General features: G+C 35.4%; 2 protein-coding genes across 2 annotated transcripts; both read left to right on the top strand.

Annotated features, from left to right (window-relative positions):
* The first annotated feature begins 206 nt into the window (after window positions 1-206).
* On the top strand, window positions 207-2,145 carry LOC141293945 (metalloproteinase inhibitor 2-like). The gene is made up of 5 exons (XM_073826013.1): window positions 207-448; window positions 832-905; window positions 1,008-1,101; window positions 1,597-1,696; window positions 1,824-2,145. Exons 1-5 carry the CDS (start codon window positions 313-315, stop codon window positions 1,939-1,941), a joined length of 522 nt encoding a protein of 173 aa, XP_073682114.1. The 5' UTR covers window positions 207-312; the 3' UTR covers window positions 1,942-2,145.
* Window positions 2,146-11,458: 9,313 nt separating this feature from the next.
* Window positions 11,459-13,842, top strand: LOC141293946 (metalloproteinase inhibitor 3-like). Its single transcript, XM_073826014.1, has 5 exons — window positions 11,459-11,691; window positions 12,036-12,106; window positions 12,189-12,285; window positions 13,030-13,148; window positions 13,607-13,842. Exons 1-5 carry the CDS (start codon window positions 11,556-11,558, stop codon window positions 13,634-13,636), a joined length of 453 nt encoding a protein of 150 aa, XP_073682115.1. The 5' UTR covers window positions 11,459-11,555; the 3' UTR covers window positions 13,637-13,842.
* Window positions 13,843-14,756: the final 914 nt, after the last annotated feature.

Below are 14,756 nucleotides of genomic sequence, written 5' to 3'. Positions count from 1 at the left end.
CATTCTGGCTTATTTGGAAACTAAATGGTTTGTGTATTGGAGCAGGGTTGGAACGAAACTCTGCAGGGCTGTGGCCATCCAGCAACTGAGTTTGACACCCCTGCTCTTCAGAAAACACACTTGAGTGTTGATGTGCGTGTCTGTACAAGAGGTGGGGTTTGTGAGGTTAGATGGGTGGGGGACATAAGAGCTATAAAAGATGCCCATTACGATTTAGAGATCTTTGAAGAGAGAGAAAGACAAATAAACTCTAGTTGGCCAAAATCCTGAGTATATTCTTTAATCTTGCGCTGTAAGAACGTGAGTGTGATCATGGGCGTCCCGCTGTCTGCTGCTGTGACTCTAGGGCTGCTGTTCTTTCTGTCTGTGGGACTGAACGAGCAGGTGGCTGAAGGCTGCAGATGTCTTCCAAAACAAAGGCAACAGCAGTACTGCGATTCTAACACAGGTATGTCAGACACTTGCATAGCTAATTAAACATGAACAGCTATAGGTACCGTATACAAATCTGTAGGTTGTTAGCTGTTTTGAAAAAAGATGTTACGAGATGTTTCTTACATTTTAGTTAATTTTCAGTAGTTCAATTACTTATTTAATTATTGAACTACACATGAGGTTTATGGAAAATACTGTGATTGCTATAAAAAATAGTGATAAATAAATTTTATTTAAAGTTAGTTGGTTTTCTTAATTATAGTTCAAGTATCTTCTTTTTGTTTAATCTTGGCAAACTTGGAATGCAAAATATGAACATATGTTTTTGCTTAGGCCAAAATGTAATGTTTTTTTTTTGTTTTGTTTTTTGTTACATCTGACTATTTTACCAATTAGTGATTCGAGCAAAGATCACTGGAATGGTGACCAGCACTCCGAGTGGAAATACATATGGTATCAGCATTATCCAGGTGAGAAAATCCACTTGCCACATCATTTTCAAATTCAAAATTTGCCAATAAAATCTTTCTTAACAAGATTTTTTAAAATTATCCCCCCCCCCCCCCCCCCAGACGTTTAAGCATGTCGGAAGGCCAGTTCAGTTCATCCACTCATATCAAGGTTCATGTGGCATCAGTTTCGACAACGAGGAGTATCTGCTGGCAGGTAAAATCATTTATTATCTGAAGTCAGGTTTTGAGCTGAAACTGAAAACCCTGATCTATTAAGGCTGGAATATACTACACAAATTACGCCCAGATTTTTAGCACTGATTTACAGTCTGGATGAGTTCATGTTAGTTTCTAAAAGTCAAAGCCAGTCTGCTGATTTTTGGCAGTTTGAGTTGACAGATTTCACAGAAATCACAAAGTGTCTTCAGTTATTCAACTTCTATTTTTTTTAGCTTTAGACTCTGATTCCATCCATGTCAATCCATGTTTTGACATTTAAAGCACATATTATTTTCACTTATCACACTTAACTCCTAACAACGAGGCACATGTTTTTGTGTGAGTTTGTTGTGTTTGGAAATAGTAGTCTGTTAGTTTGTAACAGGCATCTCTAGGTACACAAAAGTTGTATATATTGTAAACTGAGCTTTAGATGTAAAACTAATAGAGATACATTCGAAAAATGTTATGTTTGTTTTTTCCACCTAAGGACATGTTCAAAATGGAGTGATGGAAGTTAATTTATGTAGCCTTGTGATGCGTTGGGACAGTCTCTCCACAGTTCCTGTATCAGAATGGCTGACTGTGAGGTAATAATATAAATCATATTCAAACTGTCATTATTGATTTATTGTAGTTTCTAAAGTAGTAAAACAGTTGTTGTCATGTTATAAGCAAAGATAAGAGTTCAGTCATCCCTCAAACTGATCTCTACAGATCTCGCCCTGTACTGGAGGACCCTGTACTGGTGGACCCTGTGGAGCACCCTGTACTGGAGGACCCTGTACTGGTGGACCCTGTACTGGAGCACCCTGTACTGGAGCATCCTGTTTGATCAAAATGCCCTGAAGACCAAGTGCATCAGCCATTCATCAGTGTGGAAGTTTACATTTTTGTTTTTCAGAATGATTAGAACGCTTAGAACATTTTAATTAATTTAAACATTTTACTGATGCTTTGCAATGCATACAGCAAATACATACAAATCACTGTTATCATGGAGATATGCAATTAACCATTAAACTGTTTTAAATGTAAACGTGTCTATGTGTATTTAATGGGAAAAGTAAGCATGTTTGTATTAAGTTTGAATGTTCTTTTTTCTTTTTCTTTTATTTTCTGATGAGCATGGGTTAAAAGTAAACAGTTTAATTTTCAAAAAATTGTAATGACAAACAAAAACAGTTAAGGTTCTTTTCAACAGAACTACATCCACATTAGGAAATTATGTTTCAGCATATATCGTATTCAGCATAACACAAAAAAATATTCTGCGCCGTGTTAACATAAATGCAATTTTTTTATACTTTACATGATATTCATTACATGAAATTCCTTATATTTTTACATTAATGATTTGCCAGCAGTTACTGAATTAGTGAGTGAAATGTGTGTGTGTGTGTGTGTGTGTGTGTGTGTGTGTGTGTGTTTGTTTTTGTGACATATCAGGACACATTGGTGTAATAACATGGGTATGACATAGGTATTACAAGGAGAGGGTGACTTATGAGGACATTGCCCATGTCCCCACTTTTCAAAAGGCTTATAAATCATACAGAATACGTTTTTTTGAGAATGTAAAGATATGCACAGTCTCCTGTGAGGGCTAGGTTTAGGTGTAGGGAAGGTGTAGGGTGATAGCAAATATCGTTTGTACAGTATAAAAACCATTGTGTGTGTGTGTGTGTGTGTGTGTGCTTCCCCGGATATTATTATTTAAAAAGAATGATAAATGGCATGAGATTATTAGAAAGTCTTTGCATAGGGCCTAAGGATCAGCAAAGCCTGACTATAGTTTAAGAAAACATTGGATTGCTTTGTCTACAGGAAAATTGCAAACTGTACTTTGTATATAGATAACAATGGCCAAAATATTTAAATAGTATAAATGATCTCCAACCTATGCCAGTGGGCATTTGGTTGCCCACATGTCTATAGTTGCATCCCAAATGACGCACTATACACTATGTTGTTATGAGATATGTACTTAACCATGTAGTGTATGAATTTTTTAAACATTTATTTATTTGAGCATACCACTACAAGTTTTCAACCAAAGATAACTAAAAATACCAAACATCACAAGCACTTTAAAGTACTTTAAAGTAACTATCACGCAAGTAATACACTTACGAATAGACTTTAGAGCAAACTTTTTTTAAAAACAGATTCATAGTTATATTAGTAAAATATATTAGTAAAATATGTTGACTTTAGCAATCTTTGTTGCTATTCATCCATGATGCTTTAGGGTCCTAATGAAAAGTTTGTAATATACTTTGATTAAAATTTTTCAATGGTTGTGTAAAAAAAAAACCACTCATTTAGTACATGGCCCTTTAAATTAACCTCTGCTCACCTCGCCCCTCAGTTCTGTGGGGCGTGTCATCACATTGCACATGGGGTGTTGCCTAGACAACAGTAGAGGGTACAGTTTGGGGAAATAATGGTCGCGGGAGGCTTTGAAAACACATCTGTTACGGCTTGAACCGGGTGTTTATGAATGGTTAGTAAACTTAATGTCACTTTGATTTCTCTTTGTATGTACTGGCAGGGTAGCGTACTGAGAGAGATACGAACGCGATGTGTTTACTGAGGTAAAGTTGATTGAACGAGAGCAAATGCAGTTATAGCTGATCCAAAACGATTTAAAATAATTGTACATGACTTCTTAATCATTAACAGACACCGTTTTAATCCATCTAGCGTTACAAAGCTAAGCTTAATGTAGTTTTACAACAACGTATACAGTTTGTAACTAGACAATCACCTTAATGCATTGTTCATTATAAACGTGCGATTAGGAATTATATTGAGATGGATGTACATAGAGAAGACGACATAACCATGTTCTCTGAGAGTGTAAGTTACACTTTCATTCATCGTAAAATGTGCTTACTTTTAGCACATTATTAGAAAAGGCGATTTGCAAAGATTCATAGAAAAAGAAATTACACTCACTTCTTCTCGTGAAGATGAAGCAGGAACACAAATAATTGGTACAGATCCATTTTTCAGGAGCAGCTTCCTAGCAAAAACCTGCTTTATACTGACCCTTGTTTACAGTAACTCCTCAGGAACTATCTACTTAATATAAAGTGTAAAATGGTTACAACTCACTGAGTAATATGTCAAATGTAAACCTCTGTGCAACACTTTAATATCAATGTACTTACATGGTAACTCCTCAGGAACTGTCTATTTAATATAAAGTGTAAAATGGTCACAACTTACTGAGTAACATTTAAAATGTAAACCTCTGTGCAACACTTTAATATCAGTGTACTTACATGATAACTCCTCAGGAACTGTCTACTTAATATAAAGTGTAAAATGGTCACAACTTACTGAGTAACATTTAAAATGTAAACCTCTGTGCAACACTTTAATATCAGTGTACTTACATGATAACTCCTCAGGAACTGTCTACTTAATATAAAGTGTAAAAAAAAAAAAAAACTGCGCTCATTGCACTTAAGTGCATTTTACGAATTCAAATACAACCGCGTCAGGAACGGCAGTTTTTACGGCAGGAAAATCGACCTCTCATTGGCTCTTACCAGCATTCGTCACACATTACGACATGCCGTGTTTCTGGTGAGATGTGTTTGAATGATGTGCGGGGCCGGGCGCATACTCTTTGGGCGCATTTACGGAGAGGATGAGGAAAATAATCTGGATAATATTTTCAGCGATTAATAACTTTAATTCTGCTCTGCACCTCAAACAAACCTACTGTTTTCTTGCAGACTGCGGCTGCAAAAGCATCGCCATTTGGATTACTTTTTATGGTATGGCTGTTGACATTTCTGCATTAAATAAATTATTGTGATTGTGATGCAATTTTCTGTTTGTCATGTTTTTTTTTTTTATTAATGTACTGAGAGAGATCATGGTTAATGTTAGGTTTAGAGGTAGGAGTGTGATTAGTGACTATAAAAATATTTTTGTATGCTATATTGTTAGTAAAAATGTTAATTTCCCTACATATTTTGGTCAGTTACAATTTATATTCTTTTAGTTTTACTATAAAATGGGTAGCTTTAGGTTTGGGGGTAACGTTAAGGTTAGCTTAAGGGGGTTAAAAATGTTAATCGCTTATTAATAAAATGATTAAAAGGCATTGATACGAATATCTTAATGATGTCACGATTTGAGCCTCCGTCGTCCTGTCATCACAAACTCTTGCACTACACATCATGGACTTCATCCCCCACAAGCCACTGCACCAATCACTGCTCACACCTGCTCCTCGTGACCCACTGCACTGATTGCTGCACGCATCTGTTTCTCATCACACTGACTGTTCATAAACCACTCACACACACAGCTTCTTCGCGAAGTCTTGTATTGCCCTGGCTGCATTTCTGAGCGTTTCTTCCCGTGTTTGTTTTCCCGTGTTTTGATTCCTGGACTCCTTCCTGTGTTTGATTCTCGCTGCCTGCCCCGACCATTCTGCCTGTGTTTGACTACGATTTCTGCCTGCCCCTTTGTGTTTGTTTGCCTGTACAATTAAACGCTGCATATGGATCCGCTCGTCTCAGACCATCCTTGTGACAAATGAATTGAAAGATACGTAAATATTTTACATTTTTTAGCAAAAAAATACGTATCTATCTGTACATTTTAATCGTTGAAATATCATTTCATAAACAATGAGACCAGGCTGGACCATTTTACACTTTATATTAAGTAGACAGTTCCTGAGGTGTTACCATGTAAGTACACTGATATTAAAGTGTTGCAGAGGTTTACATTTACATATTACTCAGTAAGTTGTGACCATATTACACTTTTTATTAAGTAGACAGTTCCTGAGGAGTTATCATGTAAGTACACTGGTATCACAAATTGATACTTTAATTCTAATTCAGGGTTCACAAATACATGAATACAATCATCACGATTTCAATAATGTTTCAGGGCAGTCTAAACTGGTAACTGTAATACTGAAGACTGTGTGGAAGTGTGAAAACTTCTGTGAGTACATATTGTTGTTACAAAATGTAGTTACATAATTCTTGTTACACATGTGTACTTCCAGAAGTGAAAAAAAGTGTTGTTACCAATGTCCTGTTACACATTTGTTGAGTGAGTTGAGTTACACACATGTAATGAGTTGTTACATGTGTGTAATTACACCAGTGTTAGAGCTGTAGATGCAATGTACCAATGTGTACATACACTGTGGTTACATGCTACGTACACATCTAGTTACCATGTAAGTTCACAGGTATTAGGGACACTTAATATAAAGTGGGACCAATTAGTCTACTGAATTTGTTGTCATCTGAAGATTTTGTAGAAGTTACCCTCATACCAGATATTGTCAGGGTTCCACACCAAACATGACGATGTGATCTATGAGTATTTGCAGCATGTTTCTGTATTTGGTTGTGCTGTGAGTATTTGCAGCTCATGTGCCGTCAAACTAATGAAGATGTTTTCCTAATTTGCAGGTGTTTTTTTATTATTTGCAGCACATTGAGCTTTCTCTTTTTCTTTTTTAAACATTATGCAGAACTAGAACCTTCATGAAAGGCGTGGTTGTTTCAGATCTCCATATAGGACATACTGTTCTTAACCATTCCTTAAGTAGTATTGGGAAACATGAGTCAGGTTTATGTAATAATCATAAAAAAAAAAGTTGGCAGTTGGCAAAAATTGTTTGCCAATTCCACTATGTTGAAAGAAGTGTTGAAACCTGAGTGTTGATGTGCGTGTATGTGCGGGAGGTCGGGTTTGTAAGGATAAAAGGACATAAGAGCTATATAAGATGCTCACTAAGATTTAGAGATCTTTGAGGAGAGAGAGAGAGAGAGAGAGAGAGAGAGAGAGCGAGAGAGAAAGAGAGAGAGAGAGAGAGAGAGAGAGAGAGAGAGAGAGAGAGAGAGAGAGAGAGAGAGAGAGAGAGAGAGAAAGAAACTCTAGTAGTTATAGAACCTGATTATATTGATTTATCTTGCACTGTAAGAGTGAAAGTGTGAAGATGGGCATTCCGCTGTCTGCTGCTGTGACTCTAGGGCTGCTGTTCTTCCTGTTTGTGGGACTGAATGAGCAGGTGGCCGAAGGCTGCAGATGTATTCAAAAACTACCGCAACAGCATTACTGCGATTCTGACACAGGCATGTCATGCATAGCAAATTAAACATGGACAGCTACAGGTGCTGTATGCAAATCTGTAGGCTGTATGCTCTTTTGAAATCAGATGTTACGAGATGTTTCTTGCAGTAGATTCAATTACTTGAATTACACATGAAATGCAAAATATGAACATACATTTTTGCTTCTGACATAATAAAGTGTAATCTGGGGAAAAAAAAAATGTTTTAACACATTTTTGTCACATCTGACTATTTTACCGATTCACTAGTTCGCTTTTGCATATAATAAACAGCGTAAAAGTTAAGCGTGTTTGGCATGCTGTCCGGGAGAGGGCTCCGAGCTCGGTAGTCATTCCCGAGCCCGGGGCACTCCCCCTGCCCAGGGAGAGGGGTCCGAGCTCGGCCTTTGGCCCGAACCCAATAGCGCTCCCCCCCTGGCTGGAGGTGAGGAGAAAATAAACAGGGGGGGTGGGAGGGATGCTGGAATCAGAGATAGCTGAAGGTAGGATTGCTTGGTTATTTAAAGGGACTGTAGTAATGGGATAGGGAGAGTGATTGGATAGGGAGTGATTGCTGATGATGAATTGGCCGTGTTAATTATCTGCGCGAGCTCCTCCTGAAATTTGTTAATGAAACATCACTTAGTGATTCGAGCTAAGGTCATTGGAAAGAAGGTGATCAGCGCTTCGAATGGATTAACTGCATACAGTGTCAACATTATTGAGGTGAGAAAATGCCACATTGCGACATATTTGCCACATCATTTTTAAATTCAAAATTTGCCAATAAAATCTTTCTTAACAATATATATTTTCTTGTATTTTTTTCTTTCCAGACATTTAAGCACGTTGACAAAAATCCAATTCGGGTCATCTACTCACGTCAAAATTCATGTGGTGTCAGACTGAACAATGAGGAGTATCTGCTGTCAGGTAAAATTATTAATGATCTAAAGTCAGATTTTGAGTTGAAACTGATAACGCAGATTCCTGCTTGTAAACAAGGTTGTAATACACTACACAAAACAAATTATGTTAGGGCCGATTTACAGTCTTAAACGATTTGACGAAAGTTGCTTTAACAGAAAATCACATAATGTGTTCAGTTGTTCAGCCTAATTTTTTTTGCTTCAGTCTCTGTTTTCATCCTGTTGAAGAATATCGCAAATTTATTATTTTGAGATGACTATAAAGCACATATTATTTTATCATGCATGAACTAATGAACCTTATTGTAAAGTGTTACCGAAAAATTTTATGATTGTTTTTTCACTCTTTAAGGATATGTCAAGGATGGAAAGATCCTTGTTGATTTATGTGAGTTAAGGATGCTTTGGCAGGATGTCTCCTCAGTTCCTGTATCAAAATGTCCATGACTGTGAGGTAATAATCTAAATCATATTTATTTTTATAATAATAATTCACCATAGTTGAGTTCTGCAAAGTTGAAATACAAATTTTCTGCCATTTTGGATGTTCTCAAACACATACTGTGCATTGTTGCTAATCCTGGGTTCAGATCATGTATACTTGTCAAGACTTTTTAAATTTTTTTTTTTTTTTTTTTTTAAGATTTCCGTGTTTAAAGCATAAATTAATTTGAAAAGGACATTCGAGATGCCATAGGAAGTTCTCAAGACTTTTTATGATTAAGCTTTCTCAGTAGAGAAGGAAGTTTCATTTACTTGGGTTTGTAATTATACTTGCAGCTCTTGTACTAGCCACAAACTGTCATTATTGATTTATTGTAGTTTTTAAAGTTGTAAAACAGTTGTTGTCATGGTATAAGTAGATCAGTCATCTCTCAAATTGTCCACAGATCTGGCCCTGTACTGGAGCATTTTGTTTGATCAAAATGCCCTGAAGACCAAGTGCATCAGCCATTCGTCAGTGTGGAAGTTTGCCCTTTTTTCAGAATGCTTAGAACATGTTTATGACTTTAAACAACAAAACATTGTTTTCAATGGGATATGCAATTTACCATTAAACTGTTGTGTAAATGAAAGTGTCTGTGTGTATTTAATGGGAATTTTATGTAAGTATGTTTATATAAATTTGGATGTTCTGAGTGGCAATACCTTATATCAAATGCATTCATCTGGTATTGTGTTTCATTTTTATCTTCTGATGAGCATTGGGTTCTATATTTGGCTTATAAGTTATATTTTTGGGATTTTATGCCCTTAATGGACAAGGCAGTAGAGAGATGACAGAAAAGCACTGGGCGTAGAGAGGGGAGCAGCAAAGGACCTCGAGACGGGAATCAAACTCGGGTCGCAGTGAGCACAGTTGTGCTAAACTTGGCACACTAACCACAAGGTTCAAACAAAACAAACAAAAATCAGGTTACCAAAAAAAAAAAAAATGGAGGAGAACAGAAAGAAAACAAAAGGGAAACAATTTTAGGTAAGAGCAGGTGAGAACTAGTGTGCATGGTAGATGGCATTTGTCTACATAAGATTGAAAATGGTTATCTAATGGTGATCCACAAAATGCAAATTCAAGTAACGAGCCTGGTTTGAAAAAGTAAGAAATAGAAAGTAGAAAAATCTACTTAAGTACAGTAACAAAGTCTTTGTACTTTGTTACTTCTCATCTCTAAATGGCATCGATCATGAGATGATGAGAAAGGGAATCTTTATATGTATGTTATAATTACATCATTACTTCATTACTACATAACTGTCTTTGGATTAAGGTTAAAGTAAACTACTGAATGAATTAACAAGCATTTATTATAAACTAAAACACATATTAATGCCATTTCTATCAAAGGTATGGCATGCATTTAAATACATTTCCAATTACATACCATTTAATACCATTTAATTCACTTCAAATGTGATATATAATAACAGTCAAAATTCGAATCAAGTACTTTAGTATGTTAGTCAACACATCACAAATACTTCTTTAAACCACACACACACTGTCACAAATTGATCCCTCCACCTGTTATTAAGCAATCAAGGAAACTAAATGCTACTGTTGTCCATTTACATTAAATTACCATACTGAAAAGTTACCCTAATACCAGATATTGTCAGGATCTCACACCATTTCTGTAGCCACCTACAACTTATAGTGTATGACAAACCATTGGACTTGATAATCACATTCATTCTCATTTCTCAATGCATGATCACCAGTTATGAGAAATTGCAATTCCTGCCAGCACTAGAAATGTGAGTTCCATAAGCCATCTATTCAACTTCTGGGTTACATTATCATCTATCACAGCATCCTATATAAGGGCTATTCAGTACTATTTGGCAAGCTTTATGGCTTTACTTGGGAGCTAATTATACAGCAAAATTGGTGGTCAAACTGTCATCTCTATAAGAAGCTTGCAATCAGAAATATTGAGAGAGATTCATTCCCCACATGAATTTCTCACCAGATTCAAGTGATTAAACTGATTAATTGATATATGCTAATAGATTTGAACGCGACCTTCATTCCCTGCATTGACGAGAGGGATATCAAGAAGGGAATCAAACATCCATATCACAGTTGGCTATATTTCACCCTCTATTCATTTCTGAATGTCTTAACAAAGCTAATCTTTGTTTGATCCTATAAAGATCTTAGGTTCCACGAGAGGAAGTCCTCGACCCAAGCTTGCTAACCGAGTGAGTTTCATTCCAACCATCCAGATTGATCTGCATCCAGGAGCACCCACATCATCATTTTAATATACATACCCTCCAGTCAGATTCGGAAATGTCAAGATATTAGGGGAAACATGCTCCTGTTTAAGCTCTTAAACAAATCGCTTGAATAAATGATTCAGTGACTCAGTCTATAAGACTTACTTGTTTTAGTTTCCCATTTAAAGTAGGCCTGTTATTTCAGTTTTTCTTTGACATTTCATATTTCTGGATTCAGAATTGTATATTCAGAACATAATATCATTACATTTATGCAATTGTAATTGCAGTGTAAATGCATTAGTTCTCTCAACACTGTAGTTATTGCTCAATCTTTATTACGTTATGAGGAAGTACACTTCATCAGGAGAGTCAAACTCAGTTCCTGGAGGGCCACAGCCCTGCAGACTTTAGCTCCACTCTTTATTAAACACACCTGATCCAGCTAATCAGGTCACTCAGGCTTATTTGAAAACTACATGGGTTCTGTGTTGGAGCAGGGTTGGAAATTGATTGTTGATGGGTGTGTCTGTACACAGAGGTGGGGTTTGTGAGGTTAAATGGGTGGCTGACATAAGAGCTATATAAGATGCCTACTACGAGAGATCTTTGGAGAGAGAGAGAGAAGGAAACTCTAGTTGGCCAAGAACCCGAGTATATTGTTTAATCTTGTGCCGTAAGAGTGTGAGTGTGAAGATGGGTGTCCCGCTGTCTGCTGCTGTGACTCTAGGGCTGCTGTTCTTCCTGTCTGTAGGACTGAATGAACAGGTGGCCGAAGGCTGCAGATGTCTTCAAAAAGATGTGCATCAGGCGTGGTGCAATTCTGACACAGGTATGTCAAACACATGCATAGCTAATACTTTATTTAAAGATGTTAGGTTTTCTTAATTTTAGTGGATGACATTATTTAAATCAATAATAATGACTTTATAAGCCTATATAAACCTGTATGACTTTATTGATCACAAAGGAATTTATTTTTGAGATGTTTAATGGCCTTCAATGTTGTTTGGTTTCTTTTCTAATTATTTTTCGATTCCAAATCATCTTTTGTGTTTAATCTTGCTAAACTTGAAATGCAAAATATGAGCATAAGTTCAAAATGTAATGTAATCAGTTTTTAAAAAATACAATTAACACATTTGTTTGTCACATTTGGCTATTTTTACCATTTAGTGATTCGAGCTAAGATTACTAGAAAAGTTACCAGAGCACCAAATTCTCAATACAGTATCAAAATGATCAAGGTGAGAAAATGTACTTGCCACATCATTTTACAAAACTTGCCGATAAAATCTTTCTTAAAAGTTTATCTATCTATCTTTCCAGAGGTTTAAGCATGTGAACGAAAGGCCAATTACTGTCATCTACTCAAAACAAGATTCATGTGAGGCCTATCTGCAAAATGAGGAGTATCTGCTGTCAGGTAAAATTATTAATTATCTGAAGTCAGATTTTGAGTTGAAACTGAACACCTGATGCTGGTTGTGAACATCTACTAAGGCTGAAATACACTACACCAATTATGCCCCAATTTTCAGTCTGGATAATTTGAGGTAGTTCCTGAAAGTTAGCTAGTCTGCAGATTTTGGGCAGTTTGAGTTGGCAGATTTCACCGAAAATCATACAGTGTATTCACATATGTGATAATTTGAGATGATTTTAAAGCAATTATTTTCACTTATAATGCATCTTATAGCAACAAGGCACACGTTTTTGTGAAAGTTTTTTGGTGTTTGGAATGAGTTCAGAGTCTGTTAGTGTGTAAACCTCAGTTGTGAATTATATCCAGTTTTCCTCTGTAACATTTACAAAGTCTGCACAGTTTTTAGAACTTGTTCAGAATTTAAGTCATGTAAAGTATTCCAGTCATATCAATTAAGCTGCATGTTTCTTTTTAATACCTAATAGAACTTGATAACACACTTCATTAGTAAACAAGTAAATGTCCTCAGTGATGTTACACTCTTCAAAGAAAAGATTAATATTATCCAGGACCTCAAACCCAAAAACACTGAAGAATCTCAGCAGAAAATTGGGGTTCAAATGACGACATATTTAGGTACTCTAGGTTCAAAAAATGTTGCATATATTGTAAAATGAGCTTTGGATGTAAAATTAGATATACATAAGATAATGTTATGTTTTTGTTTTGTTTTTTTCACCTAAGGACGTGTCGAGAATGGAAAGGTCTTTGTTAATGCATGTGAATTTGTGAAGCGTTGGGCCGATGTCTCCTCAGATGAAAAGGAGTACCTCAGCAGATGTCAGAGAGGCTGTAACTGTGGGGTAATAATCTAAATCATATTCTTACAATAACAATTCACCATAGTCTGTTCAGCAATGTTGACACTCTTGGCTTTTTTAATTTTTGCCCAACTTAACTTTTCTGTCATTTTGGATGTCAAACACATACTGTGAGAGTTGCAAATCCTGGGTTCATATCATGTATGCTTGTCAAAACATTTTATTTTTTATTTTTTTATATTTCCATGTTTAAAGCAACAATTAATTTGAAAAGAACATTCCAGATGCCATACAGGAAGTTCTCAACACTTCTTATGATTAAACTTTCTAAGTATAGAAGGAAGTTTAATTTGTATATTTTGGTTTGTAATTTTTACTTGCAGCCCTAGCCAAAACTGTTTTATTGTAAAAAAAAAAAAAGAAAAAAAAAATTGTAAAACAGTTGTTGTCATGTTATAAGCATAGATACAAGTTCATCTCTTAAACTGTGATCTCTACAGATCGTCCCCTGTACTGGATCATCCTGTTAGATCAAAACGCCCTGAAGACCAAGTGCATCAGCCATTCTTCAGTGTGGAAGTTTGCCTTTTTGTTTTTCAGAATGCTTAGAATGCATAGAACATGTTTAAGTGGATTTAATTTTGCTGAATCTTTGCAATGCAGTCCAAGAAACAAATGCAAAACACTGTTTTCATGGGGATATGCAATTAACCATTAAACTGTTTTGTATGTGAAAGCGTCTTTGTGTATTTAATGGGAATTGTTTGCAAGTATGTTTATAGCAGCAATGGCTTTTTTTATATATACATTCATCTAGTATTGATTTTCTCACTAACTATTCTGATGAACATCAAGTTAAAAAAGAAATAAGTTTAATTTAAAAACTATAATGGCAGTTACATACTGTACAGCCACATCAGACAAGAAAAATCATGTTAAATCAAGATGTCTACTTCATTAGAAACCACAGAAACAACATTTCAGCTTGTTTGCACAATGCAGAAAGCTGATAATGATTTTTGAAATTGCATTATAGAGGCGTTATAATGATGCAGTGTGTATGCTCTGTATAAATGGGGTGCTACTGAAACAGATTGATAACAAATAAACTAATGGATTCATTTGAGGATTTTTTTTTTTAATAAGTACAAAGATTAACTGCTTTAGGTCTACAGGAAAACTGCAAACAAAACTTTGCATATAAAAATGACGACCAAAAAACTATTTACATTTGCAATTAGATTCATTTTAGAGGGGTGTCTTCATATGCCTGCCATAACTACACGGAAAACATATTGAAATTTTTTGACATTTGCAAATACACATTAGTAATGATATTTAAGATATATTAAATGTAATATCAAACACACTACCATTTATTAAATTATAATCAAGTACTTTACATGTGCTTTTAATATGTTAGTCAACAAATCAAAAAAAATATACTTCTTTAAAGCACAACAAAAATTATTAAAGAATAATGATTTAAAAAAAATACATTATTACTTTTTAAAAGTGTGTTAGTAAGCATGAAAGATTCTCTCTATAAGTAGTTATGTGGCCAGTTATTTAATTAATATATTTTCTGCAAGTCTGCAAAGTTTTTATAGCTTTTTTAAATATCTGAAGTAGGCTGTCACGACTATTAGG

The sequence above is a fragment of the Garra rufa genome, chromosome 20 (assembly GCF_049309525.1).
Source record: "Garra rufa chromosome 20, GarRuf1.0, whole genome shotgun sequence".
Taxonomy (NCBI): Eukaryota; Metazoa; Chordata; class Actinopteri; order Cypriniformes; family Cyprinidae; genus Garra; species Garra rufa.
This window is presented reverse-complemented; position numbering and strand designations above follow the sequence as displayed.